The sequence below is a fragment of the Chiloscyllium punctatum genome, chromosome 26, assembly GCF_047496795.1.
Source record: "Chiloscyllium punctatum isolate Juve2018m chromosome 26, sChiPun1.3, whole genome shotgun sequence".
Taxonomy (NCBI): Eukaryota; Metazoa; Chordata; class Chondrichthyes; order Orectolobiformes; family Hemiscylliidae; genus Chiloscyllium; species Chiloscyllium punctatum.
The window spans coordinates 80,283,918-80,297,683 of NC_092764.1; the positions used below are offsets into that span (position 1 = coordinate 80,283,918).

General features: G+C 41.9%; 1 protein-coding gene across 3 annotated transcripts; it reads right to left on the reverse strand.

Annotated features, from left to right (window-relative positions):
* Nucleotides 1-369: 369 nt before the first annotated feature.
* On the reverse strand, nt 370-12,602 carry LOC140453221 (uncharacterized). 3 transcript variants are annotated; one of them, XM_072547795.1, is made up of 3 exons: nt 11,879-12,349; nt 4,550-6,318; nt 370-2,328 (listed from the first exon to the last, which is right to left on the reverse strand). In XM_072547795.1, exons 2-3 carry the CDS (start codon nt 6,207-6,209, stop codon nt 2,318-2,320), a joined length of 1,671 nt encoding a protein of 556 aa, XP_072403896.1. In that variant the 5' UTR covers nt 6,210-6,318; nt 11,879-12,349; the 3' UTR covers nt 370-2,317. The 3 variants fall into 3 exon arrangements, with proteins under 3 accessions (XP_072403896.1, XP_072403895.1, XP_072403894.1); XM_072547794.1 differs by lacking the exon at nt 11,879-12,349 and adding an exon at nt 12,470-12,602 and having other exon boundaries at nt 370-6,318; XM_072547793.1 differs by having other exon boundaries at nt 370-6,318; nt 11,879-12,355.
* Between the last annotated feature and the right edge of the window lie 1,164 nt (nt 12,603-13,766).

Genomic DNA, 13,766 nt, shown 5'->3' on the forward strand with positions numbered 1-13,766 from the left:
CTTGTGTGGACTGTTCTGACTATATGTACACACATTATGTTTATTTTTCAAACTGTGAAATGTAACATTAAAATTAAATTTCATTTGACATGTCTGCATAGTTTTAAAAAATGTATTGTTCTGCTATTGTCTGCATAATAATAGTCTTATTTTTGTGGTCAGAATAGATGATTAGCTTCCCATCAGCTTCATTAATCCAGGCACCTATAGATATATTGGGGATTTTTAAAACTCAGCCTAAAGATTGCAATTTGATTTTATTCTACAGGTACTTGCACACTTATTTGACTATTAAAATATGACCAGGGCCTCTGCATGCAACTACTGAAAACTCTAGCACAATCTTGAAAATAAATCACATCTGACATATTTGATCAGTAGATTTCTTTTTAATTGACATGGTTATGTTCCATCTCTGTCCAGGTAACTTCACAGACTTCAGGCATGTAAGGTGGGATCTGTGTCAAAGGAAATGAAACAAAACTTCCAACTGCTATTACATTTCTGTATTTATAAACACTGGGCTAGGGAGTAGGTGCACAAAAGTGAAGGAATTCTGGAAATGCAGTAGGCGATGGAAAAGGTCAGCATGAGGATTCAACAAGTCTCCACAGCATGCAAACTCTTCACATACATTTATCTCAGATGTGAATGGCAGCAGTCAGCTCTTCATTTTTCCTCTTTCTGTAAAAAGAGGATTAACTTTCCACACTTCTGAATGTGCTGGTGAAGCAGTTTCTTCAAAATATACATTCTCAATTATTTTGAGTTTCCTCAAACAGTGCTTCCTGGCGATAGAGAAATAATTTAAACTGAATCGGATTAAAACAAAACGTATATACAAGCAAACAAACAATCTGGGTGTCTGATGGGAATAGGCCATTTATAATCACTGCATTATATAAACCAGCTTTATGTATACAGCTAAGAGCCTGGCTCATTAATTAAGGTGTCATTCTGCAAACCAGCTGAATATGAAAACTAAATTAAGAAATATGGGGAGATTTAAGAGTTTTCTATGGATAATAAAAACATAGATACAGCAACGCAGGAAAACCTACTAATATCAGGGCTGAATAATAGATTACATTTAAAGAAAAGCCAGCTGAAATAATATCTTCAAGTAGGAATAGAAAGAAAGGAATCAAGGTGATACTGACATCAATAAGTAACCATCAAAGATCAACACAGTGAGAGGCTACAGATGAAAACTGTCTCTAGAACATTTGTATTAAATTAGGAATATACAAAGCTGATGCTAATGATAGTTCTGGCAGAGATTTTATTAAAAAGCATAAGATGGTTCAAATCTGACACTGTCCATTTAAAAGAAATTATTTCCACAGCTGTGGCAAATACCAACACAATTGCTTTTAATTTCCTTATAATTCTAATTGAGAACTGGATTATGTTCTTCGATAAAGCAGATGCCATTCTGCAGCTATCACAACAGTCAGGACAAGTTAACTTTCATTAGCATTGATTTAACTTTATTAAGACTATGTATATTAAAAAAAAATTACAGGTGGCAAAAGTATGAAGGTTGCAATTCATTTTCTGGGTACTGGTTACATCAATAAATTGCTCGTGGGGTTTACGGTACAGCCATCTGAACCCTGAAAGTAAATTGCTCACCATCTTACTGTACCAGTGTTTACGGTAGCCCAAACAAAATAAAATTGATTTGTAATAAAATAAAAACTTTCTTCTGTGACACTTTTTTTTAAAAAACACATCACACACGTGGTTTGAGAATATTCAATGGTAAGCCAACTGAATGAAGAATTAACATGCTAAGAATTATGTAGGTCCCACTGATGAGAGCAATCAGTTCCCCATTCAATGGCTTACAATTAGACACTCTACTTACACTCAGCAAGGATGTAGATTAACCACGATCCTTTCTTTTGCAATTAGCCATGCACAGCAGCAGAAAGACAGCTCTTTTACATTCCTAAAAAAAACACTGGTAACCTTGGAGATATCCTATAGGCAGCTTGAGGACTATTTCGATATGACAGTATTAATCCTACATTTTTTTAAATTAATCTGCATTTCATTTTTAGCATCTGCATTAGCAAACTGTTAGTGCTTACAAAATGGAGATGACACAAAACAACACCACCCTTGGTTCAACTGGCAACAACATACCACTTTTCTCATCAAAAGTCCACCTTTTTAAAGACCGCAGTATTTAAGGTTTAGACTGGACGTGATTTGGCTGACTTCTTGCCCAAACTTCCATGGTGCAGGTTCATTTTCAAAGGAGGCTTGCCAGGCGAGCTTTGCTGTGTCCGCATCTTCAGTTCATCCTGTTCTATATCAAGACTGTAGACGTTGAAATGGCAAAAAATCCATAAAAAACACTGTTCATGGTTCCGTTTCCACAAATGACATGAGGACATTTATATCAAACATTTTTGTTAAAAGTATTGCCTTTTAAAAAAAAAGATTCACGCTATGAAACCATCTTCCTGTCAAGTCATTGAAACCAATAACACAAAAAAACAAAACAGGACTGGCAATCTAATAGGTCACAGCAGTGAAAATGCAGACCTGGAGTTCATGCTACTTCAAAAGACATAAATTAAACCCTACTTTAATTACACATTTGCAACAGAATTCTGAAAATAATTCACAAATTCTTAATGACTGCAGGTTGAGGGAGGTGGGATAACTTTCACCGGCTCTCTTAAGGGTCACAGTTTTTGCTTTGGTATGGAAATCCATGCAGCAAAATGGATAAAAAATTCCTGATTAAAGTACCAATGCAAAACCTGATCAAAAAGGATATTCCGTGTTTTAGGTTTTAATAAAATGTTCAGCCCACAGCCAATGTTTCCCCAAGTCAATTGTCTAGTCTAAGAATCCAATCCCTTTCCAAAAGAAATGTCTCCATTAAGCATTTCCCACTGTATTTGCTTGTGAATTATTAAATAGGCTGACATTCATCTACAAATCTTAAGGTGTAGCTAATAACAATATAACCCAGATGCCATATTGGCTGAGGATACCGGAGCTACGGTATTCCATAAATGTGGTTTATACATTTACTCACTGCTGTTTGCTTTGAGTTAAGTGCAAAGGCCAAGAGACAAAATAATGCCCCAAAACCAGATTCATGCACTTTCTAACAGCCAAATACTTGGTAGACGCCAGGGACAAAAATGCTGCATCGATCTCGAAGTCCTCAGGACTGGCCCAAGAGACAGGGAGGACAGAGAATGGAACAGACAAAGTTAGCATAGTACTGAATGGTTTGCAAGATCAGGTTGTTTTATCGATATATTACCTATACATCCTATTTCTTTATTTTTCTTTTCACTAAAACAACAGTTGTGATAAATCAACTTTTCATCCAAACAGTAGATTGCTGTACTCTGCAGTGATTTCAAATGATAACGGGAGATCATGGGATTAGAACTGAGCACAGCTCTAGAAGTTACAATGGTGGGAGGGAACTGAGGTAAAGTTATGTATTTCTCTACCCTATTGAATACAACTGCACAATTGCAGAGCAAAATCTATCAAACATCACAATGTGAAATAATGGCACTGCTAGCATTGCAGGAAAACACTGACACTAAAATACATCCCCACACTTCAGAACGCCGTGATCTCAAAACACAAATATTTCTTTCTACTTTGGAGCTTTATTCCAACAAAGTAGATAAGCCTCAAATTTCAGATCAGTTTTACTACCAATTATATTATTGTTATGCCTTACCTGGTCACATTGTAGATATTGGTATGACAGAAGATCAGAAAGGTTGGAGGGTGAAAGGGGCAATACTCAGGGGTACACCTGCATTATCTTGGGACATCACTTTCAAAGCTATGGCAAGCGCAAGCAAGAGGGAAATTGCTCTCTGGTGATGAAACTCACACAAAACAAAGTGCACTGAGGTGTAAGTTTCAGCTAAACAATACAACCTGAACATTCTCAGCAGGACATAAGTCACAGGTGACTGAAGAAGAATCCAAGTCACTCAAGTGGAACTTACAGCTCAGTGGAACTGGCTGTGTCAAAACTGGAGTGTAACTCTGTCAGGGCAGTATTTAAAATCCGACCACATGCATCCTTTTAATCTTGACAATGTGATCTACATGGCCTGACAACTCAGTTCTATTTGCACTGAAATGCCATCCTTTCTGCTTTGTCCCATTTTGACTGTGTGGACCTGGAGGTTGGGGTACCTAAAGTGGAAAAAAAATGACCTGTTGGTGTCAGAGCATTGATGGGAAATTGGAATGAAATTCAATGCAGATGGGGTTCGGGGGTGAGCTGGTATTATATCACATTTCACCCACGAAGTTTGGACACCTTACTCTAAGGGCTAATGCTGCCTGTCAACCTGTACAAATCTCTCTGTGCCACAGTTTGTACAAGTTTAACCAAGATCAGGCTTTTAAGACTAAATTTGTAAAGAAAATAAAAATTACTGTCCACAAGCAGAACCTTCATAGGAGTTTTGCGCGGTGTGTTGAAGGCAGTGCTCCTGTAGATAGCTTAGCTCTGTAAACCTCTCACCACACCATGTGCACTTACACTGACTCTCTCTGGCGTGGACATTCTGGTGCTTTATCAGGTGTTCCTTCTGCTTAAAGCCCTTGTCACAAGTGATGCATTTAAAAGGTTTGTCCCCTGTGTGAACGCGCCGATGACGCTCCAGGTCTGAGGAATATTTGAATCTCTTTTCACAGTCGCTACATTTCAGCGGCTTCTCCTTGGCAGGCCGGCACTGGTGATCCACCAACTCAGAGGAACATGCAAAGCGTCGCTCGCAGGCATTGCACTTGAATGGCCTCTCCTCCACATGGGTCGATTCATGGAGTTGCAGGGCTGAAACCCGCTTGTAAGCTTTCTGGCAAACAGTGCACTTGAATGGTTTTCCCTCCACCCTGGCACAGCGGTGACGTAAGAGTTCTGATGAGTCTTTGAAACCCTTCTGGCACCCTGTGCATTGGAAAACACTCTCTCCAGTATGAATGTGCTGGTGGTACAGGAGGTGTGAGGATTCACTGAAGCCTTTGTCACAGACGGTGCATTTGTAGGGCTTGTCGCCAGTGTGGGTGCGCTGATGTCGCACCAGTGCATAAAGCTGCTTGAAGCTCATCTGACAGGTTGTACACTTGAAGGGTCTCTCCCCTGAGTGCACACGTTGGTGGTGCTGAAGGTAGGAGGAGCGCTTGAAGCTCTTGTTGCACTGGCCGCACTTGTAGGGTCGCTCAGGCTCTGTTGTGCACTGGTGCTGCAGCAGTTCTCCAGGCTGCTTGAAGCCAACATGACAGATAACGCACTTGAACATGTCCTCACCAGCATGGACACACATGTGGCGCACCAGGTGCGAGCGGTGCTTGAAGCTCTTGTGGCAGACACCACAGTCATAGGGCCGTTCGCCCGAATGGATACGCTGGTGGTGTGCCAGGTGAGAGGACTGGCTGAAAGTCTTGTCGCATTGGTTGCATTTGAAGGGCCGCTCGCCGGTGTGCACCCTCTGGTGTCGCTGCAGCTCAGAGGCGTGGCGGAAAGACTTCTCACAGGCTGAGCATTTGAAGGGCTTCTCACCATGGATGTACTGGTGTCGGACCAGCTGCGATGACTTCTTAAAGCCTTTCTGGCACACACTACATTTGAAGGGTTTCTCGGGTGCATGGAACTGCTGGTGTGCCACCAGCTCTGACGAGTCCTTGAACCTCTTCTTGCAGACAGTGCACTCAAAGGGCTGATCCTCGATGTGAACCCGCTGGTGCAGGATAAGTTCCGATGACTGCTGGAAGTTCTCACCACAGATAGTACACTTGAAGGGGTTGTTCTCATTGTGGACATTCTGGTGCTGGACCAGTCCCAGCAACTGGGAAAAGCCCATCTTGCAGACGTGGCAGATAAAGGGCTTCTCCTCCACTTGGCCACACTGGTGCTGCAGCAGGTCATTAGAGTGGCTGAAAGTCTTCTGACACTGGGCGCACTGGTAGAAGCGGTTCATGTTAACAAAACACGGATGCTGTTGGAGTTCTGACAGCTGTGTGATTGTCTGGCCACACATGTTGCATTTTTGGGAGCTCTCGGCCGATACAGGCTGGTGCTGTTGAAGGGCTCCATCAGTAGGGAACACAATTGCAAACTCAAGGGCACGCTCAGTGGTCTGGGGAATGCAGTTCTCCACCAAAGGTGCGGCGGCTGGGTGTTCCTCCCAACACTCTGTCATGTTGAATGGACTCACATTGGAAAACAATTACTTCCCAAGATGAAATGGGTGAAACAATGGAGGCCCCTCGCTGATTCCACACAGAGCAAAGAGCACTGGTCGATCTTATCTGTTGGAAAAAAAAGTTGAATTTATTTTACAGAACAAACCCAAACAGCTCTCACTGCATTTGTCCATGAAGCAATGTGTTTAATACACCTACAAACGCATGAAAGGAATGCATGTAAAAATAAGTCAAGTGCAACAGTTATAATGGAGGTATAACACACTTTGGGAAGCAGATTGTGTCTTCCATTGCCACATACACAAGATCCTGGCAGGTTGACAGAGAAATTGGAGCAGACTGAAAAACAAAATACGATACAAAAGGAGATGAGGGTAGGAAAGAAAAACCAGAAAAAAGGACCAAACTGAGTAAGTTGGAAAGAGGTGTTCTGGGTTGGGGGGGTGGGGCATTCAGTGAAGGAGACGACAAAAGATGGATACTGAAATATTTGCAGATGGTCCATTTGCAAAATATAAGAACTACGAACACAAATGGACCATTGTGTCCTGCTATTTGATAAGATCATAGCAGATCTAAGTGAGACCTCAATTTACTGGCTGCTGCCAGCCCCAACCCCATCAATAATCCTTAACTCACTTGTCGATTGAAAAATCTATTTCAGCCCTGAATATACTAATGTTGAAGAGAATTTCACAGAATAATGACCCTCAGTGAAAAGAATTTGCATTTCCATCTTAACTGAGGAGTTCTTATTTTTAAACTGTCCCTCAGTTCTCGATTATACGCTCTGAGAAGAAACATTATCTCAACATTTATCCTGTCGAGTTTCCTCAGAGGATGACTTCCAATAAGATCACCACCCATTCTTCTGAAGAAACCGGTCTTGTCATGACTGATGGATTATCACAGTGTAATGTCCTTCAGCAAATCTTGTATTTTCATGTCAGGTCCACAACAGTTTACAAAATATCCCCACTGCCAGCTTAAATTAAAATTTGGACCAGGAGCTGATTTCTAAAGCAATGGTTCAAGGTTTGTGTAAAGAGTTCTAGCCCGGGTGCTGGTTGCAGTTGTTGTGGGTATGTTCACAGAGCTGGAGATTTGGTTTGCAGGCAGTTCATCCCCTTTCTAGGTGACATTGTCAGTGCTGTGGAGCCTCCTGTGAAGCACTGCTGTCCTGTGTCAGTTGGAATTGATTTGGTTTTGTTCCCGCTGCTTGCAGTTGCCAGTTCTGATTATTCATTGCAGTGGTCGGTATTGGGACCGGGTCAATGTGTTTATTGATAAAGTCTGTGAATGAGAGCCAAGCTTCTAGGAATTCTCTGGCTGTCTTCTGTTTAGCTGTGTTGCCCCAGTCGAATTTGTGGTCCTTGTTGTCTATGTGTATAGATACTCAGGATACCTGGTTGTGGCATTTAGTGACTTTCATGTTCATGAAGCACTGAGGATGTCACTTACAAAGGGGACAAAACATCTGTAAGACAAATTCCCTGCTTAGCAAACATACCTACAACAACTTCAAGTAATGGTGTTTCATTCATTCAACAAAAAGTTAACAGTTGGTCCAGAAACTGCACAGAAAATATGCAGTAACTCAATATCCTTGCAACCTTATTTCATTTTTTTAAAACAGTTTAGAATGTTAGTGATCAAGCACATCCATATGAATATTGTACAGATCCAATTTTACCTATTGGTTACCAAATCATTGCACAGGTAAAAGGGTGACAGACTGCCCCATACCTTTCAACACCCCTTGTCCACCAACCTGATAATACGGCAGTAATTAAATGTTACCGTCTAGTATGGTAGAAGGGCTGTGATTGTATTATACCTAAGATTGTATTCACATTCCATGACTCCATAGAGCAACATGCTGAGAGTAATCTAGTTATAGCATTTCAAAACACTGTGACTGCAGTGGAGTGTAGATATTGAAGACATGCTCTGTTATATCAAGTTCATTCCAGGATACAGCTCTGACTTTGCATAATCCAGAACCCCTCACAGGCCAGTCAGCATTATGGTTAAAATCCAGTCAGATCCTTGATCTAAATTTGCCCAAAGCCAGCCAATTGCACTAACTCCTATGAATGTACTGTATGATGCCGCAAGTGTAGAGGTAACAAATGCAATTTAAATTGATAACAGTCACATGGCAGTTTGATAAAAGATAGACAGTGGAATTATAAGTCAATGATATTCAATAATACCAAACAATCACTCCAGGCATGGCATTAACATCAACAGGAAAGCAAGGGGGCAAACTGAACAGTGTCAAATGACTCCAGCTATCCAAATGTTTCTATTAAATACAATTCCTCAATGGGGTGTGGGAGGGGTCTCATCATATCATCATCCTAATATGACATTAAATTAAAGGAATAATTATTTCAAGAAATTGCTACAATGAAGTTGTTACCAAGATGATTCAACCAATGGGGTCATATGTCAAAGTTTTAGTAACTAGTTAGATTATTTTAACCTTGATTAACTTACTGGTTTGATTACATTTGGAATAGTTTGACATCCTACAAATCAAACGAATATGCAGTGTGGAGGAAAAATGGGAATATACTGGTTCCAGGACTTGGTCCTTGAAGGCCAATTGTTTACATTGATTCCAATGAACAAAAAAATGAACAAGCATGTGACTGTGTTCTTTAAAATATAAAGAATGATGAATAAAAGTTTGAAAATCAGGTGCAAACAGTTCTGTATGTGCTTCAGTAAACCCCTATTTAAATAACTCTATTCAAAACAGAGTGAAAAATTAAGAAAATGAGATATTGACTCCTCTGCTGGTCAGAAGCATTAAGCAAGCAACAACTGCACTGCAGGCATCTGAAAGAATTATTAAGATCAGCTCCAGTGAGTATAGCACATAGGCTACTCTATGGCTGCCTCTGTGGACTTTGAAGGAGATAACCATTTCCTGGTAAAGTTCTGGAACCTAAAGTGCAGAAAAATAGGTGAACACACCCTTGCATAATTGTGACTTCAATTTCAAACTCACTGCTGTATTAGCATCAGATTTAGTGGCTTACACAGAATCTTCCCAATAGCATATTAATACCAATGAGCCATTGGAAAACATATTTTAAGCCAATATCTATTAATGTTCTATTTGTGTAACTGATTGGAATCCAACTTTACTAATGCACGTTTCTCGAGTTAATAGTTTACGGTGTGAAACGTTTACATCTTTTATGTAAAATCTCACTAACGCTAAAATGCCCATGGTCAGCTGTATTAAAAGTTTACTTCTGTTACTAACAACACTGGAGTATATCTGATTCTTGGCTTATTAACAAGAGCAGTTCTGAATCCAGAGAGAAAAAAATGTAAAATCTATTTCTTGGAAATACTTCCCTTAACACCACTGGATGTCAGTGACACTGGCAAGAACAGATTTATTGCCCTACTGCAACTGCCTTGAACATTTACTCACAGCAATGATCTTAAGATTAACAGTATGTGGGGTTAGACTTAGATGGGCCAGACTGGATAAGGGTGCTAAGTCCTAAAGGACATGAATAGATGACTTGAGTTTCCATATATTATATACACACGTTAGCAGCTTCAATTCCAATACAAAACCGCAAACTGTGATTCCTTAAAATCCATATCTTGGTCCGCAAGGTGACACTTAAATTTGTGTTTGTTTGGATTGCTCATGCAATACTGTTACCATTGTACTACTGTCACCTTTGCCAACTTGGGTGCTGGTTCTATAGCAATAAAATTATTCTGAGAGTTAGATTGTGTGGGGCTTGGAGCTGTAGGCAGTGAGACCTTCTGAACTGCTCTGAGAACAAAAGCATTCATTACTAGTTCTTTGTTTTCTGAAACTCAATTTGCCTAATGATTAAATAAGATCTAATGTGATGCACGTCCTTCTACTGGGAGGAAGCCTGAATTACATCACTTAGGTTTATTTTGGGTGGGGGGAGGGGGGGGGCGGGAGAAGTGAAGTGAAAGTTTCTAATTCTGCTCTAAAGAGTTTCATTTCAAATGGGATTTTGTTACCATATCTCTTGTAGATTCAGTGCAGTCACTAATTCAAAATACCTGATTCTTTGGCTCTAACTTAATGCTATGACATATTTGTTTATCTGTTCAGCTTTTTAAGCAGAAAAAGATCACATTTGGAGACTGCATTGTTATAAAAAGTGTTATATATATTATTTACTGGTCACAAAGCAGGTTATGAAAGCCAGTTGGAAGATGCTGAGTCAAATAAGGTAACCAGCAGTTCCTGCTTCTGTTAGCTGCTACTGAATCAAGCACTGATTTGCACCTTCCCGTGACTGGAAGTGAATGCAAATCACAGAACCCCAGTGTGCAACAGCTTTTGACAAGTAATTGAACAGTGGGATTAACAGCAGAAACAAAAGTTGAGTCCCAATCTTGATAAATGGAAACCAAACACAGTCAGGAAACAATCTCACACACAGGCTAACACTGGGATAGGGATGGTTACCACTTCTACATTTGCCTACAAATGATTTTCCTGAGAGTTGAAATAAACATGATAGACAACTATGAGGAGGCAAAGTAGATAACTCAGGTCACACACTGAATGCTTCCTACCTGCTGGTGTATCAAACAAGGTTTCAATTTAAGGAAACAATTATAACCATAAATATAAACACAGAAATAAAAGTATTATTTGACACAGCATCTTCCAACTGGCTTTCATAACCTGCTTTGTGACCAGTAAATAATATATAGGGATTATATGGGGTATAGGGATTAACACTATACACAAAAAGTTGACTTTAAAGAGTATTATATATACAATTTACTTCTGCAACCACAACTTTTAAAAAATGGGGCCATTTTCCTCAACTTCGTTGTACACAGGCTTTTTGTGCTTTTGTCAAGTACTCAAAAAATCCTCAATTCTTGTTGGGATTGAGGGTTACTGACAATACATAGTAAAAGAATATGGTAACAGTGCTTAGTTGTCAGAGATCGAAAGCTAATTGTGCACAAAGGTGTCAGGGTTGAAGTAAAACAGTAGAGGTGCTGAGGTTTGAATAGCAATACATTGCAGATGTGTCAAGGATTGAAGGCAATAGCAAATAGCTGCCAGAGATTAAATTTAATAAGAAGATGGGACAACAGTGTGCAAGACTGACAGGGGTTGAGGGATAATAACAACAGAGGTGTCAGGAACTGAAAGACAATAGTGTGCTCAGGTGCTATGGAACAAGAAGCAATACAAAGCAGAAGTATCAAACATAGAGAAGCAACAGTGCAGAGCGACTGAGGGCAACAGCATGAAGTATGCAATAGTACACAGCAGTGCCCGGGGGCGGGGGCCGCAGTGCCAATGATCATGGAGCTATAGCATTTAGCCAAGTCATTCTCGGGGCCCCCGCTCTGGGCACATGGGGCTCAGGTTACACCGAGGCAGCTGCTGGCACATGGCCTGCAGTGCGGTGCAGTTATGGCGACGCCGGCCCGCTCTCAAGGGGCGGTCCCCTGCCCATCGGCTACACCTCAGCCGTGTACCCCCCCCACCCCCCGGGCAGCGCCACCTCCGCCGGGCCCAGGACAAAGGCCTCCCCACCTTTTGCCGGCCGAGAAGGGCCGGTTTTCCCCCACCCCGCGCGCGGTATGAGGCCCCTGTCGGCCCGGAGACACCCGCCGGTACCTGGGCTGGACTGTCACGTGGACCGAGGCTCAGTGAAAAGCTTCTGCGGATGCGAGGGGGCAAGCTCGGGCTCCGAGCGCCGCCCAGGCCCCAGGCCCCAGCGAGCCTCGGCCTTTCCTGTCTCTCGACTCTCTCTCTCTCGTCCTCGACTTGGAGGGAAGGGGGGGGAAGCCGTTTCAAGGTGTCGGTCGAGCCGCTCTGAATAACCCCCGTCGTCGCCTGCTTTCCCCCCCCCACACACACTCCGCCTGTCGGTTGATGGGCTCTGGCTCACTCCGGTCTGGTCCGCCTCGGCTCGGCCCGCGTAAACAGGAAGCCAAGAGCAGCCGCGCAGTTTCCTGTCACTGCTGCCGGCTCTCTGCTGCCCCCGGCGGATCCCGCTTGAACAGCCACCGCCGGCTCCCCACACGGTCATCCCAGCCCCGCGGCACCAGAGTGAACCCTCACTCCACCCCGAGCACACTCCTCCCCACATTCATTCACTCATTCATTCCAATCCGAATTCAAATCCCAAATCCGACTTTTTACCCCAGTTTTAAATCGAACTCTTTCTTCGAAATTCCCACCTTAACCCGAATTTTAAATTCAAACCTTTAATTACATTCCCCACTCCAATCTGAATTTTAAATCTCCGTTCTCTTCTACTTCGAACTGTGAATTTTAAATCCATATTTAATCCTACATTGTGTTTTTTCTTTAAAACAACTGTACAGTTTGCCATTCCACGGTTCTAAATAGTTGAGACTTGTCTTTTGCATTTATACACAGGGCCCTCCCAGTGTGGTGGGTGGGGATGTGAGTGGAACATCCTCCTTCAGGTGGTTATTTTTTACTACAAAAGATTGGAACTTTATTGCTAAACGTTTGCAAACGTGTTTGACAAATGTTTAGCTACCTCTTTAGGCCAGATCACACAGGAGTGCATTGCACATTTATGCCCAGGTACATAGATTTCAAGGGCAACAGACCATTGTGGTTGTAAACTTCCAACTGCACCTATGAACTGATTTTAGCTGCAGTGTCCCTTATCGTCCACCAAACATCACTGGATGTAGCAAAAATGCAGAGTTAGCATGTGATCCATTTGTACTGGCATCTCTTAGTTCTGTTCAAGGTAGCTGCATTTTATAATGGACCTCAGTGTTCTTACTAGGCAATTGAGGACTGCAGCTGCTGGAAACCAGAGTTTAGATCAGAGTGGTGCTGGAAGCAGTTCAGGCAGCATCCGAGGAGCAGGAAAATCAGGAAAAGGGCTGCCTGACCTGCTGTGCTTTTCTAACACCACTCTGATCTAAACCCCAGTATTCTTATGTTTCTTTCATCAATTGACCTGGTTAGAATTAGGTTTAATTGTCACGTGTCCTCAAGTACAGGTATACATGAGTACAGCAAATAGTGCACAATGTCACCACCTCTGGTGGCAACTTAGGTACAAAGATACCTAGGTACAAAAGCTGAGGTATAAATTAGAAAAAATGAAATAAAGTTAAAAGGTGATCATTATAAAGCTGAGGTATAAATTAGAAAACTGAAGAAATAAAGTTAAAAGATGATCATTACTGTCCTTATAAAGCTGGGTACAAAAAAACCTAGGTACAAATGTTATAAATCAGAAAAATAAAGAAATAAAGGTAAAAATTCAGCATTGCAGTTGTAAATTTTTAAAGCAGCGAGTCCACGCAGGGCTTCCTCGAGGCTGGGAGTCTATGACACCACGCTGGGCTTCCTCGAGGCTGGGAGTCTATGACACCACGCTGGGCTTCCTCGAAGCTTGGAGTCTATGACACCATGCTGGGCTTCCTCGAGGCTGGGAGTCTATGACACCATGCTGGGCTTCCTCGAGGCTGGGAGTCTATGACACCACGCTGGGCTTCCTCGAGGCTGGGAG